At 36.0% G+C, this 22622-nt stretch overlaps 3 protein-coding genes across 4 annotated transcripts; 2 read left to right on the forward strand and 1 right to left on the reverse strand.

Moving 5' to 3' along the window:
* Nucleotides 1-687: 687 nt before the first annotated feature.
* Nucleotides 688-3837, forward strand: LOC136816000 (uncharacterized). Its single transcript, XM_067072422.1, has 4 exons — nt 688-1038; nt 1315-1431; nt 1974-2070; nt 2466-3837. Exons 1-4 carry the CDS (start codon nt 755-757, stop codon nt 2583-2585), a joined length of 618 nt encoding a protein of 205 aa, XP_066928523.1. The 5' UTR covers nt 688-754; the 3' UTR covers nt 2586-3837.
* A 4646-nt stretch (nt 3838-8483) lies between these two features.
* LOC136816003 (WD repeat-containing protein 20-like) lies at nt 8484-21901 on the reverse strand. Its single transcript, XM_067072424.1, has 4 exons — nt 21540-21901; nt 11487-11669; nt 9824-10924; nt 8484-8711 (listed from the first exon to the last, which is right to left on the reverse strand). Exons 1-4 carry the CDS (start codon nt 21795-21797, stop codon nt 8670-8672), a joined length of 1584 nt encoding a protein of 527 aa, XP_066928525.1. The 5' UTR covers nt 21798-21901; the 3' UTR covers nt 8484-8669.
* On the forward strand, nt 15658-19425 carry LOC136816002 (dentin sialophosphoprotein-like). 2 transcript variants are annotated; one of them, XR_010847790.1, is made up of 2 exons: nt 15658-19176; nt 19380-19425. XR_010847790.1 is itself a non-coding variant. In XM_067072423.1 (2 exons), the coding sequence occupies exon 2, from the start codon at nt 16675-16677 to the stop codon at nt 18625-18627; it is 1953 nt and encodes a 650-aa protein (XP_066928524.1). In that variant the 5' UTR covers nt 15658-16259; nt 16463-16674; the 3' UTR covers nt 18628-19425. The 2 variants fall into 2 exon arrangements, 1 of the variants encoding a protein (XP_066928524.1); XM_067072423.1 differs by having other exon boundaries at nt 15658-16259; nt 16463-19425.
* Nucleotides 21902-22622: the final 721 nt, after the last annotated feature.

Genomic DNA, 22622 nt, shown 5'->3' on the forward strand with positions numbered 1-22622 from the left:
CTCTCGGGTACCTAATAGCCGGGGGGGGGGGGCCCGCTAATTAATTTTTCGAAAATTTTCCACCCAGGACATTCTTATTCCAACCCCCCCATTTATTGATTTAGGAATATTTTTTCTGAAAGTTCCCTCTTTTGCCCTAATTCTGCTTTATTAGCCTCCTTTTCGAACATTTTCCACCCAGGGCATTTTTATTCCAACCCCCCCCCCCCGCTTATTAAATTTTTAGATTTTTTCCAACCCCCCGGCTATTAGGTACCCAAGACTGCCCGAGAGTAAATGAAAAGAAAATCTAGCACAAAAATGGCTTTAGGTTAAAAAATTATTGCAATTTAGGGTAATTTCGAGCATGTTTTTGATTATATCACTCAAAAACAGGGGTGGTACCTGGAAATCTTTTCTGAAAACAGTTACTACCAAGGTGTAGTAACTGCAAAGGGTGGTGGTCCTGAAAAAAGTGTTGAAAAAGCACTTACTACACATCATGTCTTGTAGTAACTGCGTGCCCCCCCTGTCCTCGCAAAAGTTTGTACGCCTAAAGTATTCGATGTATATTTTCTTAGATAAAAAATTGTTGATGAAACTTTCCTGCCAATTTATTTTATTTATTTTATTTATTTTTGTTAACTTGTTTTGTTAACTTTGACTTCTAACATTAAACTGTTACAAAATTGTTCTTTAACTTACTGTAATAAAACTGTAATAATTTTGTCATTTTATAGTGAACAGAGAAAAATGTCATTATATTGTGCTGATAATGCGTGTTATATACCTATCGAAGCTTCAGTTTAAAAGTTTGAAAAAAGAAATTACATGTTTACTCAGCTTTATTTTTGCTATATTGGCAATCATCCAGATCACACACCACGAATCAAGAGTTAATTATCATTGCTTGTTGTTTGGGAAGATATCAGAACGTGACCGACTTTTCGAGGAAGGATCAATTCCATTATGTTTGCTTTATGTGTTGACTCAATATTTCATGGCCTTCTCATCTTTGTTCCTTTGGTACCACACTAGAAAATTCCCAGAATTCTCATGGTAAGTATTTATCTCAAAGCTAGATTTAAAAAAAATCAAAACTGGATCAAAAATCGAAAAAAGATTTCAGGATATTTCCTTCATTTTTTTTTCTTTGAAAATTTGTATGATTGAAGAATGGTTTGGCCATGATAATCATGAAATGCGAGACAACTCTCTAATAAATTCTTGATGAAGAATCGTTTACTTTTTAAAATCAATTGTTCGGATATAATGCACACAACCAGTACAACTTCCAGGTCAGAGTGAAATTAATATCCAATTTTCTTTCTTCAGGGCAGGCACGATACAATCAAGAATATGCTGGGCTGTCTGGTTTTTATACCTTTTATCCATGTACACCACAGTGCTTCTAGGGATACGATCAATTTGTAACAGTCTTACAACACCCATGTATATATTGTCTTATATTAATAGCCAAGTATTTTGTTGGTCACCTTCTGCGCCCGAAATGTCCCTCCCCTCATTTCAAGGGTAGATCATACACCACTTTAAAAAATCTCTGATTTGAAAACGAATTTCCAGAGAGCCAAGGTAGAAAATTTCCCCACCATTCAATTTTTTAAGAATAAAAGTCAAGTCTGTTACTCCACCAATATACACCTACCATAGCGTCAGCCCGCCCTTGAAGGTGGGGGGGGGCAGGGGTTACCTTAAAATATACCAATATAAAGAGGGGCTGGAAGTCTACCACTTTTTTGGGGGACCTAATGTACCTGGGGGTTAGAATCTAATCACTAAGTTTAGGGGCTGAATGCTTCAGCCAAATAGAACCAATTTTCCCTGGAACAATATTTGAAAGTATTGAAGTTCGAAATTCCCAGGGGCAGACCCTTTTTCTTACATAAAGGTAGAGTTGTATATATGCCCTACATACGGATGAACAGATGTTTTAAAAAACATCCATTATTCATATTCTTTTTTTTACATTCTAGTTGTGATGATAGCATGATTCTTTACATCGATTTCAAAGTGTTCAAACCGAAATATTTTGACGCTTGGTACTTTCTGCGTTTTTGGAAAAGATCAATGGTGAGCTTTTTACTGCTTTACTTCGCTGTGAGAAACTGTGTATATAATATACCCCTTACTGACTTACTTACAAGGGTTAAACTTTGTACACGGATCTCGAAACCGAAGCATTGCTTTTCTTAGAATTACTTTCATGAAACTGTTAGTTTTAAGTTTGAAAAATTTAAGCAAGTTCTGACCATTTCACAACCACGAAATTTCACCTAGTTTCACTTTTCAGTGCCTTGTGTGTTGCACATTGTGTTTTTTGAGATGAACATAATACTCTCCTTTTTTGGAAAAACTTTTCTTTCAAAATTTACGCATTTCCCCTTATGCCTTTAATAACTTTGGATCTCTTTTTGTATTACAAATTTAAATTCGTTTAACTATCAATTTCTTTCTTTTTTCATTAGATATTTTCATCCCTGTGTATGGTGTCAACCATGTTATTTTGTTTCTTTAATTGGTCCAGCAAAGATGACACGATAACGCCCTCTCCGCCACAAGAGAAGTATACCATCGTGTCAGTATAAAGGAGGGAGATTTCTTATTGTTTCTACTTGACCAATAATGTGGTTTGTGATAACTGCTCTGAATGCTATCAAGCTAACCTACCATATTATGCTCTTTGGCAGGTTTGAAACGTGTATGTTTCATTGTTTTAATCGTCCTACCTGTTGTAATTGGAGCAAGACAGCCCTATATTTAAAGAGCAACTATTTAAGAAGCGTTTGATAGAAAATATTTAAAAAATTGACGCTTGGATGATAACTTTCAAAATCTTTGATAATATGAGAATAGACGTTTCATCTTGTTTGTACATACTATTTTAATCTAAATACGTTTGTAGAGTAGATTTGACGAACTAACTTCATGCCCTTTCTTTAAAGAGATAAGATTTCGTGGTTGATCCCATCCACGAAATTTTGAGTTTTTATGGGGACTTTAAATTTTTGTTTTTAAATAAGAGTGATATCGTTTGCTTACTCATCAATTTTATTTTACAAGCTTTTTGATATTGAATAAACACGAATGTGGAGCAAGATTGGTCAGAAAGAGGGAAAGAAAAACATTTTATTGTTTATATCAGCATAATAAAACAATAGTAAGACACCGTCCTGATATGAAATACGCGTCTGATATGAAACGGAAACATAAAAGATAAAACCTTTAATATGGCGGATGCGCTACTCGAAACTTTTCTGTAGGAACTTCCATAGACCATAGAGGCTTTCTGATACTGTCATAAAACACATTTTTTTGATAATATCTTGGCTACGTTGGCCATCCGCTGTGATGATCTAATCTAAGTTTAGTAGTTTTAATTGGAATAGTTTTTATATTTAATGTAGTTAAACTGGGTTGCTTTAGCTGTATGATATTTTTTTTAGAAATGAGATGATTTAAAGATTAAGTATAAATTTTGACATAATTTATTTAGGTTAGGTCGGATTCTTTATGTAATTTTTACTTTTTTTCTGTTATTCATGTTTTCTCGTTATTTCCGACTATTTCATTCACACATTTAATTTTTAATTTTTTATAGAATAATTTCTTTTACTTTCTGAATTCCTTAACGTACTATAGTTTTTGAATTTTTCAGACGAATTTCTGTAATTGTAAATTTGATTCACTTTCAGCTTTAACTTGCGCCCTTTTACCCCAAAATCGAGAAAACCGTAAGAAATGATTCCATCGGAAATTGTTTCTCCTAAGGTTTTTTGCATTTGATTATTGTGTGTTTTGTTTAATATTTCTTTTTTTGCGAAAGCTAAAGTGCAATTCTTGATGGAAACATTTTGAAAAACAGACTATATCAACAGTTTTATAACTTACATTTCAAAATTGGTGGCGAAATCTGTCTTTTTAAGTTTGTTTTCTCACAAGATATTATTGCTATCAAGATTAATGTAATGTAATAAAAATCTAAGATAATTTGCCTTGCCTTTAGAAATGAAAAACGATCCCAAAAACCAGCGCCCTTTGTAGATAGATATCATTTTCTTGAATTCTGAGTTTGTTGGAAATTACAATTGTTTCTCATCAATCTCTAATTCCGTAGTCAATCATCTGATAAAAATTTTCCTTTCTTGGGGAACTTTCCGATCAATCCTGGTTAACCGGGTAGGAATAGCGGAAAGGTCCACTTCTAGTAGTAGTAGGATGTTATCCCGGGAATCAGAAAATATTGCGGTTGTTCTATAACCGTATAATATAGTTTCGTTTTTTTTATAACAATTGTTTCGTTTTTTATAGTGAACATAATGTTTTTACGATTATTTGGTTTGGAAAAGATATCTGACTTTTTTAGAAATTCACGAAATTGTTAATGTCTCCATTGTCTTGTACTGTAGGATAGATATTTCTATACATTAAGACCGCATAGTATAATATTTGACATAATATTTGGTACAAAAGAAATTTTCCTGCAAAATATTAAAACCCTAAGTAGTTTCATGTGCCTTAACCCTATTCATACTAGGCTTTCAGGGCCGGTTCAGAACAAGGGGGCTTTTCCTGTACCCCCTATAACTTTTTGTATGGAATGATGTCACTCATCATGCCTAAAGTGAGCAAAATCCTAAGATTTCCTTTGTTCATTCTTAAAGCTATTGTGATCTAACAAAGGCTTCAGAAAAAAGTTCCCTTAGCTTAAAAGGCTTATTTTGTCCTAAATATTAAAAAAATTACGGCTTAAACGATTCATATATTCGGAACTTTTTTTTCCGAAAATATATGTCATTTTTTATGACACTTTACTCTCAGAAATGTCATAATGCTAAGATGTGACAATTTATAAGTGTCAAAAATTATTTTATTTTGAAGCTAAATAAATGTTAGCAGTTCACAGGCTTTACAGAATATTTCATTCATGTCCAAATCTCTATCTCGATCTCTATTATTTCAGGAGTTATTAACATTACAAGCTTTTTTTATACGAATGGTGTTTTTTCAATTCATCATAAATGTTCTTTATTTTTTGGAGAAAATCATCCTGAAATATTCTTACAGTATTCTTAGGTTTGGATCCAATCCAAGCCAAAATCTAGTATATGTAATACATACCTCATGCAAAATTTACCATTTTTAGCATTGCTGGGTAATAACTGACAACTTAACGGTAAAATGCTCTAAAAATAACATTCTTGGATTCAGTTACCAGCTTCCATGATGGTGCTATTCTTAACATATTCTTAATTTTTTGGCAAATCTCATCATGCATATTCTTATAAAGTATAATCTTATAAAAGAAGCGTGTAGTTTCCCACGGAACAGAAAAAGCCCCCCCCCCTTAGTAAGAATAAGGTTCATATAGGGTTGGAAAGTAGAGTTTTAACTTGAAACATGGGAGCTTAGGATCTGATAATCCTAGGCTGAGAATAAAGCCTTGAAGCCATTATACCCCTCCAAATCGAAAAGTCCGATCAGATAAAGTAGAAAGCGTGAGAATTTCATTCTCACTCATCCAAACTTTAAATTCTGCAAAACGTTAAAATGCCCAGAAATACCAACATATTCTAACCTGCATTGTAGCTAAGGAGAGAAATGAAAGTATGGCTTTATGCGACAGCGTCTAGAAAGGATCAATAGAAAGAGGTTGTATTCAGCCAACGTAATTAGTGTGTGCACTTAACTTGCAGCGATGTGGTTTACTAGTCTCTAGTATCTATCATCGCCACTTTACAGAGGGAATACCGTGAGATCGGGTAACTTGCATCAGTGGAGGCTAACATGCATAGCACTCAAATGAATGACCTGGCTGGTCATTAAAAATACAAAGTTAAATCAAAACAAAAATGGTAGAGTAGAGCTATGGCTATGCAAATTTCCCTCCGCTGATGCAAGCTACTTATCTGATATTCCGATGGCGGATTGGCGGCCGTCCACGCTAAAGCTCTAAAGGGAGCGGGCCAATTTCCCATCGGAGAGGAATGATAGTCGGCCTTTGATGTGCCGCATCCTCAGTCGGGTTCAACAGTCCTTATCCGTAAACCTAGAAATATTTCGGTTGGACCCGCCAATCCCCGAAAACGAGGGCTGGGTTACCAGACCTCCCGCTGCAAAATTCCTGACGCGGTCTCGCAAAATTCCGTAATGTAAACCTTCCAGATGTTGAAAATTTTCCCGACCTTCAGGGCTTTAGCGTGTCGGAATTTCACCATCTGGGTGCCACATAAGCAAGCTACCCGACTTCACGGTACAATCAGGGACAAAATACTTGGCACAAAAGGGAAATTCACCGGGGTGTTTTGAAACCACAATCGATTTGTAAGTGCTCTAAAGTAGGTTCGAAGGGTAGAGTTTGAACGCGGATTTAATGAGGATCCAAAAGTTCAAAAATGGTCCAGTAGGGCTTGAAATATAGCCTAAAAACCAATAAATCCCTCCCAGATCGAAATACTCGATGAAATCAAGTTGAAGGCCTAAAAATTGACATTCTCGCTCGAACTTCAATTTTCGAAAAATTGTAAATTTGCCAAAAGTCCCAATATATTATGACACTGATGATTGTACCTTAATTAATTCGCTTAATTCGCGGTTTTTCGCCTAAGAACCTGCCAATTACAAATTTTGCCATTTTTCATCAAAAAATTAGAAAACTTTCTAGGAAAATGAAGGAAAAGTTTCCAAGATAAATAAAATTAATTCCCACGAAATGTGCTTTTTTTCGACCGCGAAAATTAGTTCCCTTAAGGTAAGATCAAAACTCGTTAGATAAGTTAAAAAAGGAGCTTCAATTAATTAGACGGACAGTTTCTAAATTGTAGGGTGCTGTCTAGGCCTTTATACGCAGCCTTTTTTCTGCTATTCCTGATGACGAAGAAATCGGAAATGACTCAGGTAAGTTTACTCAAATTAATTCTTTTCGATTTTTGCAGAAAAAATACTTTCCAATTTTAGATTTCAACGATTTCAAGTATCTCTAGTCTGCTCCTACACAACTCTTCCCCAGATCAAAACAAATTTTGAACAATAATTAAAAAAGACATGGTATGCCAAATATGAACATTTTTGAGCTCAAAGTTTTGGGACAGATATACATACATATATTGTCAGATTCTAGATAAACTAAAGTCGATAAAAGAATTCAAAACCAGTCAACCACATCAAAACATATTCATGAAAGAAAGTTTCATAATTTTTTCAGTATTCATTTTCTGAATTCTTTTCTTTTCACGATGGAAGGACATAATTTGTACAAAATCTAGAATATGTTTTTTAACCAAAGAAAGAAGAACTAAAGTGCCAACTACACTGTATTCGAATTTGGATTGCACTATCGAGACAAACATAGCTGATTGGAAAAGGACATTGGACATCTAAACAAAGTACAATTTACTTTTGTAACCAGTACGGCACGATAACCTATATTTAAGGACCGTCCTTATATATAGGGATGTCCTTATATTTGAAGACCTTTTTTTCCCTAGTGATCTTCGATTAACCAACCCTATCTAGTGAGCAGGGGTAAAGATATATGTCCCTATTTATAGGACGTCCTTAAATATAGTGTATCGTGGGGATGAGCTGGAGTTTTTACAAGATACTTCACTAATTTAAAGTGATAGAGATGACGCGTTCTTTAAAAAAAGTAATGAGATTCTTTTATTACATCTAAACGACCAAACAAATCAAATAGGAGCTTGTAAAAACTCCAGCTTGTCCCGTATCGTGCGGTACTGATAACATGTTATACAAAAATAATAGAATGGAATCCGAAATAGACAGCGGTTCTGCACACGTCAATCAGGAATGAAATATTATAAAATTCAAAATAATTTAACAAATTTGAAAAATGAAGAAAAAATCAGCTTCTCATAAAATTGTGTTATAATCACCATTTTCATATATCAGAAAAACTTCAATCTTTGTAAAAAAAAGTCTCAAAAAATATATTTATTCCGTCAACAGCTACAGCTTCAAACTTTTGTCTGGTTATTACTCTACTCTGTACAAGAGTGTATCTCACGTTTATCGTTGTGTATTGCCTCTACGGCAAGGAATTTCGAAATTAGCCGTATATCGGGTCTGTGTACAGACTACTTAAAGACTTTTTTTATTCTAGGTATTTTTGATGACTATTACAGTCAATCAGTGATCAACTTTGGACTAAATCTTTCAATTGAATAAACATTTTTTTGATCACACTGATCATGTTATGAAATAAAAAAAAATCACTCTGGTGAAATGGTAATCAAAAAAGCTCTTATTTTTTGAATTCTTCATCTTCTAATTCTTTCGAAATTGTTCTATTTTTTAATATTCCACTCCACACACTGAATATGTTTACAACAAGCTCAAAACCGCTATCTAATTCGAATTAGATAAACCTAACCCTTTTCTTGTCTTCGCTACAGATTATATTGAGACTTAGTGGAAATTGAAGGTTTTGGCAAACGAAAGGAATTTTAAAAATGAATGAAATGAAATTAACGAAAAAGGAATTCCACGATGTTTTAAAAAAATTACTACAAATAAAACAATTAAGTTAAAATCTAAATTATTGTATTTTTTAATGTAAATGCTACTTTTAATAAATCAAAATTGTCAAAATAATTTTAAAATAATAAAGAAATATTCTAGTAGAAATATCTTTTGTGTAAAATTACTAACAGCTATTGTATTAATGTTCCGCCTCCACCGCCATCAGTAACGCCCTGGAATGAAGGAGAACAATATATTTTGAATGCAGGGGGTAAGATTTTATAAGAGGGAGAGGATATTCATGGGGTGTAAGACAGAAAGCCTTGATATCCAAGGGGTACAGGACAAAATGCTTGGATATCCAAGGGGTACAGGACAAAATACCTGTATATCCAGGGGGTACAGGACAAAATGGTTGGATATCCAAGGGGTACAGGACAAAATGCTTGGATATCCAAGGGGTACAGGACAAAATACCTGTATATCCAGGGGGTACAGGACAAAATGCTTGGATATCCAAGGGGTACAGGACAAAATGCTTGGATATCCAAGGGGTACAGGACAAAATACCTGTATATCCAGGGGGTACAGGACAAAATGCTTGGATATCCAAGGGGTACAGGACAAAATACCTGTATATCCAGGGGGTACAGGACAAAATGGTTGGATATCCAAGGGGTACAGGACAAAATGCTTGGATATCCGAGGGGTACAGGACAAAATGCCTGGATATCCGAGGGGTACAGGACAAAATGCATGGATATCCGAGGGGTACAGGACAAAATACCTGTATATCCAGGGGGTACAGGACAAAATGCTTGGATATCCAAGGGGTACAGGACAAAATACCTGTATATCCAGGGGGTACAGGACAAAATGGTTGGATATCCAAGGGGTACAGGACAAAATGCTTGGATATCCAAGGTGGTACAGGACAAAATACCTGTATATCCAGGGGGTACAGGACAAAATGCTTGGATATCCAAGGGGTACAGGACAAAATACCTGTATATCCAGGGGGTACAGGACAAAATGGTTGGATATCCAAGGGGTACAGGACAAAATGCTTGGATATCCAAGGGGTACAGGACAAAATACCTGTATATCCAGGGGGTACAGGACAAAATGCTTGGATATCCAAGGGGTACAGGACAAAATACCTGTATATCCAGGGGGTGATTCTGTTTTAGGTTGGATATCCAGGGGGCTGTGGATATCCTCAACAGTGGGGGTACGGAAAATTTCTGGAAAAGCCCAATTCTCGGAATTAACCAACACGCTTTGAGAACGCACTAAATTTCTTTGTCTTAGAACGGGACTACACATTTAAAAATTGTATTCTTACCGGGTCATCAGGTCTTGCCCACACGTTGATGTAGCCTTCATACGTAGACGTGACAATACAATCTTCACGAAAAACCAACGAACTAATCCTGTCGTAAGCAATCTTTTTCGCCACTAACGGTTCAAGTTTAGAAGTCTCTGTCATCCGTGGACATATTTTACTACCTAATAACAGATCGTCCATTTCCACGTGTGGCGGTGTATAACTAGAAACAGAGTTTTGATTTTTAGAAGTCAGTCTATTAAGTGTATGAAATTTACCGCTAGATGGCATCTCATCGTTTTTATCATATCGACTAGATGGTTTCATCGTATTACTCGAGAAAGTCCATGAAGGTTGAACGTTCACCGAACTCGAACTAACCGAAGTTGGCACGCGCGCACTCCTCGTTCGAACACGCTGTGGTTTCAGGATTTCTTCATCAATGTCCCATAATAATAACTGCGTATCGTCACCTACGGATCCAATCCTGTACGAAAGAACGTCCTTATTACGACTCTGAGAATGATTCAACGATGCATTCGATGATTCATTTGTTTCTTCGTCTTCACTGTTATCGAGTGAGAATCGATCATTTATTTGTGTCGTGTATGCATCAAAAGAGACCACATTCACCCAGGAACGATGTCCCTCGCCACGCGCGACCACACGCTGCTCGTAAAACGACCAGATGGTCACCAAATCATCTTCACCTCCAGTAACGACGTATTTACCATCCGGGCTCCAACAAACGCATAGAATGCCACCAAAATATGATCGCATGCTACTTATCAGTTCTTGTTTCTCGAAATCAAATATACGTAAATACCCGTCCTGGCTGGCTATCGCTAAATGTTTACAGTCCGGTGAAAAAGCTAATTCATTGACACCTCCATGACCAACTTTCCAGCGGCATAAAGGATTATAGTCTTGTTTATTTTTACATACTTCTACAGTATATCCGTTGCCTCGTTTGGAGACGGCTAATTGTGGTTCAGTAATGAGTGAAGGTAAATTTTTATCGTATATGTAAATGTTCGGATTGTTATAAGAGACTAAGAATTTGGATTCGCTACCAGGTAACCATTTGACACAAGTCACTGCGCCCTTTTCGATCAATCTCTGTTAAAAGAAAGCCAAACAAAATGATGAGTACATATTTCTTTTATAAGCAACCCTAATTTCCGGCTCAGGGCTGCAGTTGCTAAGGGTTTCCCCGATTTCAGCCAAAAAGTTGCCTATGGAGTTTGAGCCAAAAATGCCTAGCAACTTCAAAAATCTTGGCTTTTTTATCTCATTTTACGTCAAAAATACCTCAAATTTGGTATTCAAATACAATCTGTAACACAATTTAATCCTAAATAATGCCGAAAATGCCTCTTTTAGGTATTTTTGTTTGCTTTCCCGGTTCAAGCTTAGTTTCATGGCTAGGTTGCTAAGGCCAAGTATAGGCCCGACCGACCAGAAAATCTTAGTAGCATCCTAATCGTGAACTGCTCACTTTAAGCAAGACCAAATTAATTCAGTGTATGTTCTATAAGCCCGACCGACCAGAAAGTCAAAATTTTATAATATCATCCTTTTTGGAGGGAGACTAAATTATAAACACTTCCCCTAGAGCAAAAACAGGAAGGACACCCTTATAATTTAAGTGGCAAAGAAAAGACAACATAGACCATCAAACCTCATCATTGAAACATTTTCGGCATTCGTGCTGGATGGGATCCATCAATTGAATTTGGCCAGCTGTAAACCCGATGAGTAGATCGATTGATTGCGGTGTCCTTGTCATCAAGTTGATATCGTGACATGTTGGTATGGGACCTTTGTATGTTCGTCTGTCTATTGGATGATTGAGATCAGGTGCCTGTCAAGGGAAATGAGCAATTTGGTTAGACAAAAAAGTGACAATAAAGAAGAAGAAAGGTCTGATAAGAAAGTGTTTTTATGTGAACGAGGTCAATTCATTTACCGATATATAAAGTCGAATGTGTGCAGCGCACTGGGCTCAACTTCAGATGCTTCAAATTATTCATACGGTCAATAATAGCAAAAAAAAAGACCTAAAAGATAACTGCGCAGGCCTTGAAAATCAAAAATTTTGAAAAGTAAAAAAAAGCACCCTCAGATATTCACCCATGGAACAAGTGTGCCAAATTTCAGCCAGATCCGACCATTTTTGACAGACACACAGACACATTCTCAGATTCTAGCTCAACTGGGCTTGAGAATATGTTATCCATATCCAAAAAACTCCCTCCTTTTAATTTTCGACCTAAAAAAATCGAACAACACATTTAGTAAGCCTCCACTTTTCCAAAGGAAGTTTGACCCCCTTCAGTTCAAAAGTGTATTGAATTATAATGAAAAATGGCGGTTTTCTCAGAAGGTAGGTAGATTTTGCATTTTTTTCTCCTCTTCGATTGAACCTCAATTATTGGGAACAACTTAAACATCTGAACATGTACAGTCTCGAGAGAAGGCGTGAAAGATGTCGAATTATATACACATGGAGTATACTTGAAGTGGTGCCAAATTTCGAAGGGGGAAGGTCATTTATTCCATAATTTATTCCCCTATACCTAAAATCAAAATTTTGCATCCCCCTTCAGTTTTCGCCACCTTTGCTCCCAAAATTTTCCAGGCCCAATAGAAGCTTTTAAAAAATGAACCGGTCGATTGGTGAAGCTAAAATTGGAACCTTTTTCATTTTCCCACTGAAAAACCTCAATTTTTGACTTCATTCCTCAAGCAATTGCACAATCCTGGAATCCAACAACGAACGTAAAGAAATAGCCTGGATAGCTCTGGATCCACAAAGTCATGTATCGCAATCACAAGATCACTTCTACACTTGAAGAATATAAGGCGTTCTCAGCATGTTCTTAAGGAATAGTCAGGACTCCCTGATTTTAAAAGCTTAATATTTGTTTCTAAGTATAGCACCTTAAAATCTAAGGTTTGTGGGTTCGATCCCCAGTCACCGCCAACTCAGCGGATGAGTAGCTTAGATTGGGTAATCTGATCTAGGCGGTAAGTTACTGGGAGCTGAGAGTAGGTGCGGCGCTCCACCTCAGCATTCTATCTCCCAGGTCTGGCGCAAATAGAAAAGGAGATAGACTCCCTCACTCCCGGCTCCACCGACAGCCACCAGATGAATATACTTACTTACCATAGGTTACACAGGGACTAGCTATCAATTGCATAGTTACCAAGTATCCCTCATCCTGCGGGACACGTATGCAAATCACCCTTTTGTCCAGCTATACACCCGCATCATCTGTGTGTCCCGCATTTTCAAATATTCATAATTAGAATTGTCTCATCAATGGCTCTAAATTGGGACCATTCTATCAAAACAAGGGACAACAATTCGGCACCCATTTCACCAAACACACAAAGTTTGTTATTGGTTGATTGACAATAGGCTGTTATTTTGTCGTTGTTTACTACTTTATAAAGCCAACCAGCAATAATTTTTGTTTGATATCTTTTGATTGAATGAATATTTTTGAAAATTTTTTTCACAGTGATGATGATCTAAGATTGAAGAATCACTCCTGTGAAAATGGTAATCATACCACATTTCTACAAGAAGTTTTTTTTCTTATTCATTTTCCATTTTCATTTATCTTTTTTTCCAGTTTTTTTTTTGCTTGATAATACAACACTCACAAATACCTTTTCAATGAGCACAAAACCGCAACTCGATTCGAATTCTATCAAAAGTTAGCCATTTTTGTCTCAGATGCAAATTATTTTGAGACATACTTTAGTGAAGGTCGAATATATAGTTTTTTTAAGTAAAAACTTGACGCTTCTGGTTATCATTTTCACAATTAAATCATTAGCCCAAGGAAATTTCTTTTAATATTCATTAGAATCACGCTCAAATACACGCAAAAATGACAAAATACAACCAATAACATAATGAAGATGATCGTAGTTCAGAAGGGAGTCACTACCCCTAGTCTAGAGCAACCTACTCTAGGTCATTGGGATTTTTTCCCCCCGCTTTCAAGACATTATTATGCACCACTCATATTAACCAAAATGATAGCTAATTCACTCCTAAAAAGAGGTGCTTTTGAGTGTATTTATAATATGCCTTCTGAAAAATAGATTGCTAGCGAAGCGAGCATGAAAATCTAACCCAGTCCAGGACTGCAAAACTAGATTTTTAGAAAGATGGGTTCAAAGAATTTTGCGAAGGCGTCAACACCCTCTCAGTTCTAGATGAACATACCCCTTTTAAAAGCTTCCCCCTTTCTACAGGAAATTCTCTTATCCACCCTTTCTGAGATTTTTTAAACATTGCTACCCCCCCCCCTTATAAAGGGAGGGGATGTACAAATTCTTTAGATATGTTTTTGTAATTTTCCCATTAAATCTGATTAAATCAATGTTTAAAATTTTTCTTAGGGGGCTCTGCCCTCTAGAATCCCATTGGAAATCCCCAGCTCTATTTTGTGCATGCTGCACCAGCCTCGGATATCCAGACCATAAACTATTTCACCGTCTATAGTTTTTTATAATCTTGTCTCTGGTTTCTTGTCTGGTCCAACTAACTTGTCTGCAGGGATATTTGTCCCTGCATGCGAGGGCAGCTAATTGATTAAAACGCGACCAGTCACTGAGCAGAATCCTTGTTGAAAAACTTTAAAATTTTAGAAACTTTGTATGTTGAGGTAAGAGTTTTTTTTCTGAAATTTTGAGTCTGGATACCCAAGCTAATGCTGTGCTCGCATCTTGTCCTGCATTCAGAATTTCAAAACTTGGCGACTATGTAATTGGACTTGGGCATATTAAATTACATTGGACAGGACAAAAAAACGTCTTGTGTCTGTTTTTGCGTTACAATATGCAACTTCTTGACACTTTTTGACACAAAACTTTTTCTTTAGCATTTTATTATGCACTGGACGCACCAAACTGATTTAACCTGTTTGGTGTTTCAATACACCTTTCCCATAATTTGATCTTGATTGACAGAACTTAAAAACAGTGGAGAGCATCAAAATAATGCGCGTACATCTGTTTTTTGAATTACGGGAAAGGTAAATTGTCTAGTAGGCGGAAAGAGTTTTCTCTTTTGGCCATAATTTGTAAAAAACTGTTTGGTTCCCCCGTCACCCAACCGAACATTCCAATTTTTCATCAGAAATAGCAGTTGGAGGGTCGGGATGCCGGTTTGTCGCTAGGCTAGAAATCCTTTGTCACCCGCTGATCGCAGTAATTTTATCATACAGCACGTGGCCTGCAAGTGGAATTCTCTGAAATAAATCTAAAATCCAGCTATTTCCCAATTATTTTCACACGTTTTTTCTTACACTCGTTTTTTATTTTTCAAAATTTTAAAAATCAAATCACATGCAGCGCCTTCTCTCTTTCTTTTAAAAACAAGACAAAGATGTTGGATTAGGATGAGTTACGTAATCATGTCTGGTACCGTCAACTGCTCTAACTTGGGACGATTGGTCAAAACATGGGACTGTTGCATATCTGGTCTGTATTTTCACTTAATGTAAAATCGAAAGAGAAATCATGTATTTTTTAATACGCCGTTCCTTAACTCAAATCAAATGACTTAAATGGTTTGGTGAAATGGTGGCCGAATTGCCGTCCCATGTTTTGTCAGATAGTCCCAAGCTAGAGCAGTTGACGGTACAAAAATGTACAACAGAATTTTTTTACCACCAACTACTGACCGATCCACCCACTTTTTCGAAGTTGAAAGACGAGAACCAAACAATTTTTTGCCACCGCATATTTTGGCATCCGGTGCTTAACACCAAAACAGAAAAAGAAAAAACTAGAGACTGTGAACAACACTTAAACAAAACCAGAGGGGTTTTATCCCAAGTAGACTACATGGGGACTACATAGACCAGATGGTACTAATCGAACGTTCGATTGTGATCGAAGTAATCAATAATGATCGATAACAATCGAAGGTGATCAATGTTGCATGAGCAAAATTGACTCTCAAGACTGCAAAATTTCTAATGATCAAGTCATATCTCAAATTTGATCACAGCTTTCAGTTTAGGATCTATCTACATTTTCATCATTTTATTGCATGTCCACTTTGCCTTTTTCTAGTAGTTTTTCTGTTCTGCAAAATACAAATCCCAATTCAAGTTTATTTATGATAATTTATGCATAGAAATTAATTAATTTATATTTATTTATCAATTTTGTCAACTATGTTTAGTATTTATCCACTTTGCTTTTTGTTTATATATCATACTTCAAAACCACATCATCACACATCATCATTCAGTTGTCACTCAGACTTTGAAGAGTCAACATCAAATACAAATGACATCAAATACTTAGTTTTCATATTTTTCAATTCATTCATATACTCTACATCACATCAAGATTTCACATCATTCTTTTATTTGCATTTTCACTTTTGCTTCACACTTTGCAGCTCCCCATTCCTGGCATACTGGTAATTATTCATTTATATATTATATTTATTACATTTCAATTTCAAGACTTTTCTATTCACTTTTGTATTCAACTATTGTTCAATTTCAAGTAGACATTAAAGGATTTAGGTCAGTTTCAACTTTTGTCAACTTTTTGTATAAAAGTAGGCGTGTCATTTATTTTTGTTTAGATTTTGATTTTCATTTTGTATTTACTTTTTAGTTTTGAATCATCTTTGATTACAAATATGTGCTGCGATAAAGGAAAAGTGTGACTCATTTCTTGGTGGACACCCTTCTGTTACATTCAAAACAGTGACCATTCAAAGGTTCAACACTGGTATCCAAAACAGTGGACACACTCAGACCAAAAAAGATGTCAATCATCATTGAGGAAATAGTGTAAATTATAACAAATCAATCAAAGAAATCAACATGGTCAGTATCTTCAAACATCCTCAACAAACTTCAACCAATAAGAATAACGTGAAAGATCTTTTGATAGAGCAAAATGTTATCTCTAGTAATATCATTGAGGACTTCCCATATGATTATGACATAGAAGAGATGTTGAAATTTGAAATCAAGCCTCTCACCGAGGAAATGGAAACTTTAAAATGTCGATATTTGACAATTCAAAAGGAACTAAAAATCATATTCCCTCAAGCCTACGAAGAACAATTTTCAAATCAATACCATCAAACTGTGTTAGCTTTCAAGAAGTTTGAAGAACGCTTAGCATCTAGACTAGTAGTACTGGGCAAGAAAGAACAACGACAACAAGAAAGAGCTGAACTACTAATGAGATTCAGGCGCAAAAGAGATCTAACTGAATCAACCGACAACTTCCAAACTTCAACCGACAACTTCCAAACTTCAACTGACAACTTCCAAACTTCAACCGACAACTTCCAAACTTCAACCGACAACTTCCAAACTTCAACCGCCAACCTCCAAACTTCAACCGACAACTTCCAAACTTCAACCGACAACTTCCAAACTTCAACCGACAACTTCCAAACTTCAACTGACAACTTCCAAACTTCAACCGACAACTTCCAAACTTCAACTGACAACTTCCAAACTTCAACCGACAACTTCCAAACTTCAACCGACAACCTCCAAAATTCAACCGACAACTTCCAAACTTCAACTGACAACTTCCAAACTTCAACCGACAACTTCCAAACTTCAACTGACAACTTCCAAATCTCAACCAAGTACCTACAAAATTCAACCATCAATTCTCATATCCCAAATGCCAGCAACATCAGATTCTTGTTTGTCAATCTCCAAAAGCAATTCCACTTGCTGGAAACATCCCATCCAATCGAAATACTCAAAACACCTCAACCTATCGAAATACTTGAAACATCTCAACAAATCAGCTTGCTCAAAGCACCTCATTTAATCGACTTGATCGAATCATCTCAATCAATCGAATCGTTCGAATTGTCTCACTCGTTCGAATCGTCTCACTCAATCGAATCGTGCGAATTGTATCACTCAATCGAATCGTTCGAATCGTCTCACTCAATCGAATCGTTCGAATCGTCTCACTCAATCGAATCGCTCGAATCGTCTCACTCAATCGAATTGTCTCACTCAATCGAATCGTCTCGCTCAATCGAATCGTCTCACTCAATCGAATCGTTGGGATCGTCTCACTCAATCGAATCGTTCGAATCGTCTCACTCAATCGAATCGTTCGAATCGTCTCACTCAATCGAATCGTTCGAATCGTCTCACTCAATCGTATCGCTCGAATCGTCTCACTCAATCGAATCGTCTCACTCAATCGAATCGTCTCACTCAATCGAATCGTCTCACTCAATCGAATCGTCTCACTCAATCGAATCGTCTCACTCGCTCGAATCGTCTCACTCAATCGAATTGCTCGAATCGTCTCACTCAATCGAAGCATGCAAATCGTCTCACTCAATCGAATCGTTTGAATCGTCTCACTCAATCGAATCGTTTGAATCGTCTCATTCAATCGAATCGTTTGAATCATCTCACTCAATCGAATCATCTCACTCAATCGAATCGTCTCACTCAATCGAATCGTTTGACTCATCTCACTCAATCAAATTGTTCGAATCGTCTCACTCAATCGAAACGCTCAAATCGCTCGAATCGTCTCACTCAATTGAATCACTCAAATTGTTTCAATCAAGAGTTGACTTGCTTGCATTGTATCAATCAAATGGCTTGTTTGCATCTTATCAGCCAAATGGCTTGTTAGAGATTGTTTGTTTTATTTCAGTTTGTTGCACTTTGGTTCTTGTTGTTCTTGAAAGATTATTGCTTTTCAAATTATTATTCATTCGCCTTATATGGGAAAGGTGGAAATTTATTCATTCAAAACTTAGCTTTGGCACAGGCTAGAACGTTTTTAACTCATTCAAAACAATTGAAATTTTGCATCTGCTGTCCGTGCAGTGTTGCATGAGCAAAATTGACTCTCAAGACTGCAAAATTTCTAATGATCAAGTCATATCTCAAATTTGATCACAGCTTTCAGTTTAGGATCTATCTACATTTTCATCATTTTATTGCATGTCCACTTTGCCTTTTTCTAGTAGTTTTTCTGTTCTGCAAAATACAAATCCCAATTCAAGTTTATTCATGATAATTTATGCATAGAAATTAATTAATTTATATTTATTTATCAATTTTGTCAACTATGTTTAGTATTTATCCACTTTGCTTTTTGTTTATATATCATACTTCAAAACCACATCATCACACATCATCATTCAGTTGTCACTCAGACTTTGAAGAGTCAACATCAAATACAAATGACATCAAATACTTAGTTTTCATATTTTTCAATTCATTCATATACTCTACATCACATCAAGATTTCACATCATTCTTTTGTTTGCATTTTCACTTTTGCTTCACACTTTGCAGCTCCCCATTCCTGGCATACTGGTAATTATTCATTTATATATTATATTTATTACATTTCAATTTCAAGACTTTTCTATTCACTTTTGTATTCAACTATTGTTCAATTTCAAGTAGACATTAAAGGATTTAGGTCAGTTTCAACTTTTGTCAACTTTTTGTATAAAAGTAGGCGTGTCATTTATTTTTGTTTAGATTTTGATTTTCATTTTGTATTTACTTTTTAGTTTTGAATCATCTTTGATTACAAATATGTGCTGCGATAAAGGAAAAGTGTGACTCATTTCTTGGTGGACACCCTTCTGTTACAATCAATGACCACTTATCGATTCTATCGGTGGTTGAATACTCACTCAACTCCAAATTATGGCATTTTTATCAACCATTTTTGATTCGTTCGATCGTTTTGATTACTGTTCGATTACTTTCAATCACTTTCGATCATATTGAATACCTTCGATTTAATCAAATATGTTTCCAGTAGCAGCGCGTCAAAATAATCTGAAACCAAATTTATTTTGGCCAATTAAAACATGCGATTCACGCGCGAAAACCACTTTTGTTTTCTCCGACCAATCAGAACGCGCAATATGAGTTACTTGAGGAAACCCAGGGCGAAGGCACACAAAATAGCAGGCAAAATGGGTGGGAAATAAGAGGTCAATCTTTATGGCGGGTCTTCTTTTTGTGCTTTGGTTCTAGGTCAGTTTTTTTGGTTTTTCTTAAAGATATATACATCATAGTAATTGGTTATTGAAGCAATCAATTGGTTATCGAAGTTGTCAAAGTTATCGAAAGTAATCAATAACAATCAAAGTACTCAAACGGTAATCGATTCGTCGAAGGGTTGTTAATAGCCTGGATATCCAGACCGTAAACTATTTCACCGTCTAGTTTTTTTAATATTTTGTCTCTGGTTTACGGTCTGGTCCAAGTAACTCGTCTGCAGGGATATCTATCCCTACAAATGCGAGTGTCTCTAATTGGTCAGTACGCGCCCAGTCACTGAGCAGAATTTTCGTGGGGTTTGTGATATTTTTCGATGTGTGCGCATAATTTATGGAAAAAGCTGACCTTGCAAAAAAAGATAAACAAATGAAAATGAAAACGCAGGTTCATTTCTAAACAAAATGGCCGCTGGAAAAGAGCCTTTATAAATGTGGCTGATGTTTTGATGTAGCTTAAAGTAGTTTTGAAAGTTTTTTGAGTTTGTAAAAGAGGTTTTATATTAAGTAAATTATGTGTGTCTGCCTGCGTTTACAAAGTTTTGATAGTCTGTAAACAAGGGTTCACTCACAGACTGTGTCATTCAAAACTGCATCAGACTTTTTTAGTCGCACCAGACTCTAAAATTTTAGAAACTTTGTATGTTGAGGTAAGAGTGTTTTTTTCTGAAATTTTGAGTCTGGATACCCAGGCTAGGTTGTTAAGATCAGACGTCCGCGCTCGATAGGATCGATCATCGGAACGGCTCGATGACGGATCGATATGTGATCGATGGATTACTTAACGATCCGGATAGGAGATCGATAGAGGATCGATACTCAAGATTTTTTTAAGCTTATGATTAGTTATCGATTATTTATTGATCTATCATTGATCTTTTATCGATTTTATCAACCCTATCGACTCATACTCGATTTACGATTGATAACAAATCGATTAACGATCGATGACGAATCGATTAACGATCGATGACGAATCGCTTAACGATCGATGACGAATCGCTTAACGATCGATGACGAATCGATATACTTGATTGAAATACTAGCTCGATAATGGATCAACGAAGGATCGATACTCAAGACTTTTTAATGGCTGAATCTTCCATCGATCTTCTATCCGGATCGTTAAGTAATCCATCGATCACATATCGATCCGCCATCGAGCCTTTCCGATGATCGATCCTATCGAGCGCGGACGTCTGGTTAAGAAAGTGATCGAAGACTCACAACTTTTTTGAAATTTTGGTACTCAAATTTGATTGTTAATTGATAAATGGTTGTTCGATTACTTCGATCATTATCGACTACTTCGATAATCGAATTTATCGATTAGTACCGTCTGGCATAGACAGAGTTTGTCTGTTTGTTATTGTCTTTTTTTTGTCTTATTTAAATACCTTGTCAGTTACCTTTCGGAATTTGCTGATATAATAAGTATACTTTAACCCTTTAGAGATTTCAACAGTTTTTACTATACTTTATAAACTGAATTTGTCTTAATTTCAGCCTCTATCTGCTCTGGTTTTGTTGCTGATTGAAAAAACTGATGAAAAATCTGTTTCAAAAATTGTTAAAGTTGTAAGTTTTGGCCAACTTGATCATATTTCAAAAATTTTAAAAGAAAGGTTGGAATCTGCTTGTTCCATAGAATAATCTAAATACCTTTTTTACGCCACGAAAGTTGTAGAAAAACATATCTCGTCCAATATTGAAAGCAATTTTGTCTTCGTTATCACCATCAGAATCTCCTCCTCCTTTCAATGTTACAAAAGACAGCTTGACTGGAATATTATTTGGTGTATTGTTCATAGGTCTAGAATAGTCTGAAAGTCTCAATACTCTATACTTCCCCTCTTTCGTACAAAACTGTGTTTTAATTTCATTTCCATGGTGGGTTTTACCAGCAGCAGCTGCCGCCATCTTGGATAGCCTTCGTATGTCTTAGAAACAGGGACAAGATCGAAATTTTTGAGCAATAGTCGATCTCATTGGCCAGAATTTGCGACTTTGTACCTCATCTTTGGGTTAATTTTTGTTGATTTCACAAAAAATTTTGACTTCACCCATCTCAGAAAATCGGGATATCGGAAAACCGGGAAATCCCCGTAATCATTTTTTTGAGTCGTGACGTCATGATTAAATATCTGTGACGTCATCATTAAAATCTTAAATGGCTTGGGGCTGCCGCTGATTGATAGAGGTTTGGCAATTTACAGTTAAAACGGCTCTGTTAGCTTTCTTAGCATATTCTCAATTTTTTTGTTCAATTTCATCATAAATTAAATATTCTTAAATCTTATAAAGTATATTCTAAAAATATGAAATATCGATCCTTATCGAGTTTCAGTCCGTTGTTTTTATCCCCCACTGGCTGAAGAAATCTTCTTAATTATACCGGGTTAGTTGGTGTAGGTGTAGTTGATAAAAAAGGATGTTTATATGAGTTAATATTGAGTTTAAAGTCACCAGGAGCTGGAGGAGAATCTTCGACCTTAAACCAGGCATGACAAAGTAAAGCCTCAAGATTGCGCCGCACTCGTGATGATATCAAGTAATAAATTATATTTTCAAATCAATGTATCGTTTAAAAACCATGTAACCCCCGGGGGATACTTAGGCAAATAATGTGCCGCCGTTAAGGGTACTTTTTTGGATTTCCAAAGTCCCGCTAAGAGTCGGAAAAATCAGAAAATCAAATTTCAGTCCCACTAAGGGTCGGAGAAATAAGAAAATTTCAACTTTTTA

This window comes from Clytia hemisphaerica, unplaced genomic scaffold (genome assembly GCF_902728285.1).
Source record: "Clytia hemisphaerica strain Z4C2 unplaced genomic scaffold, Clytia hemisphaerica genome assembly, whole genome shotgun sequence".
NCBI lineage: Eukaryota > Metazoa > Cnidaria > Hydrozoa > Leptothecata > Clytiidae > Clytia > Clytia hemisphaerica.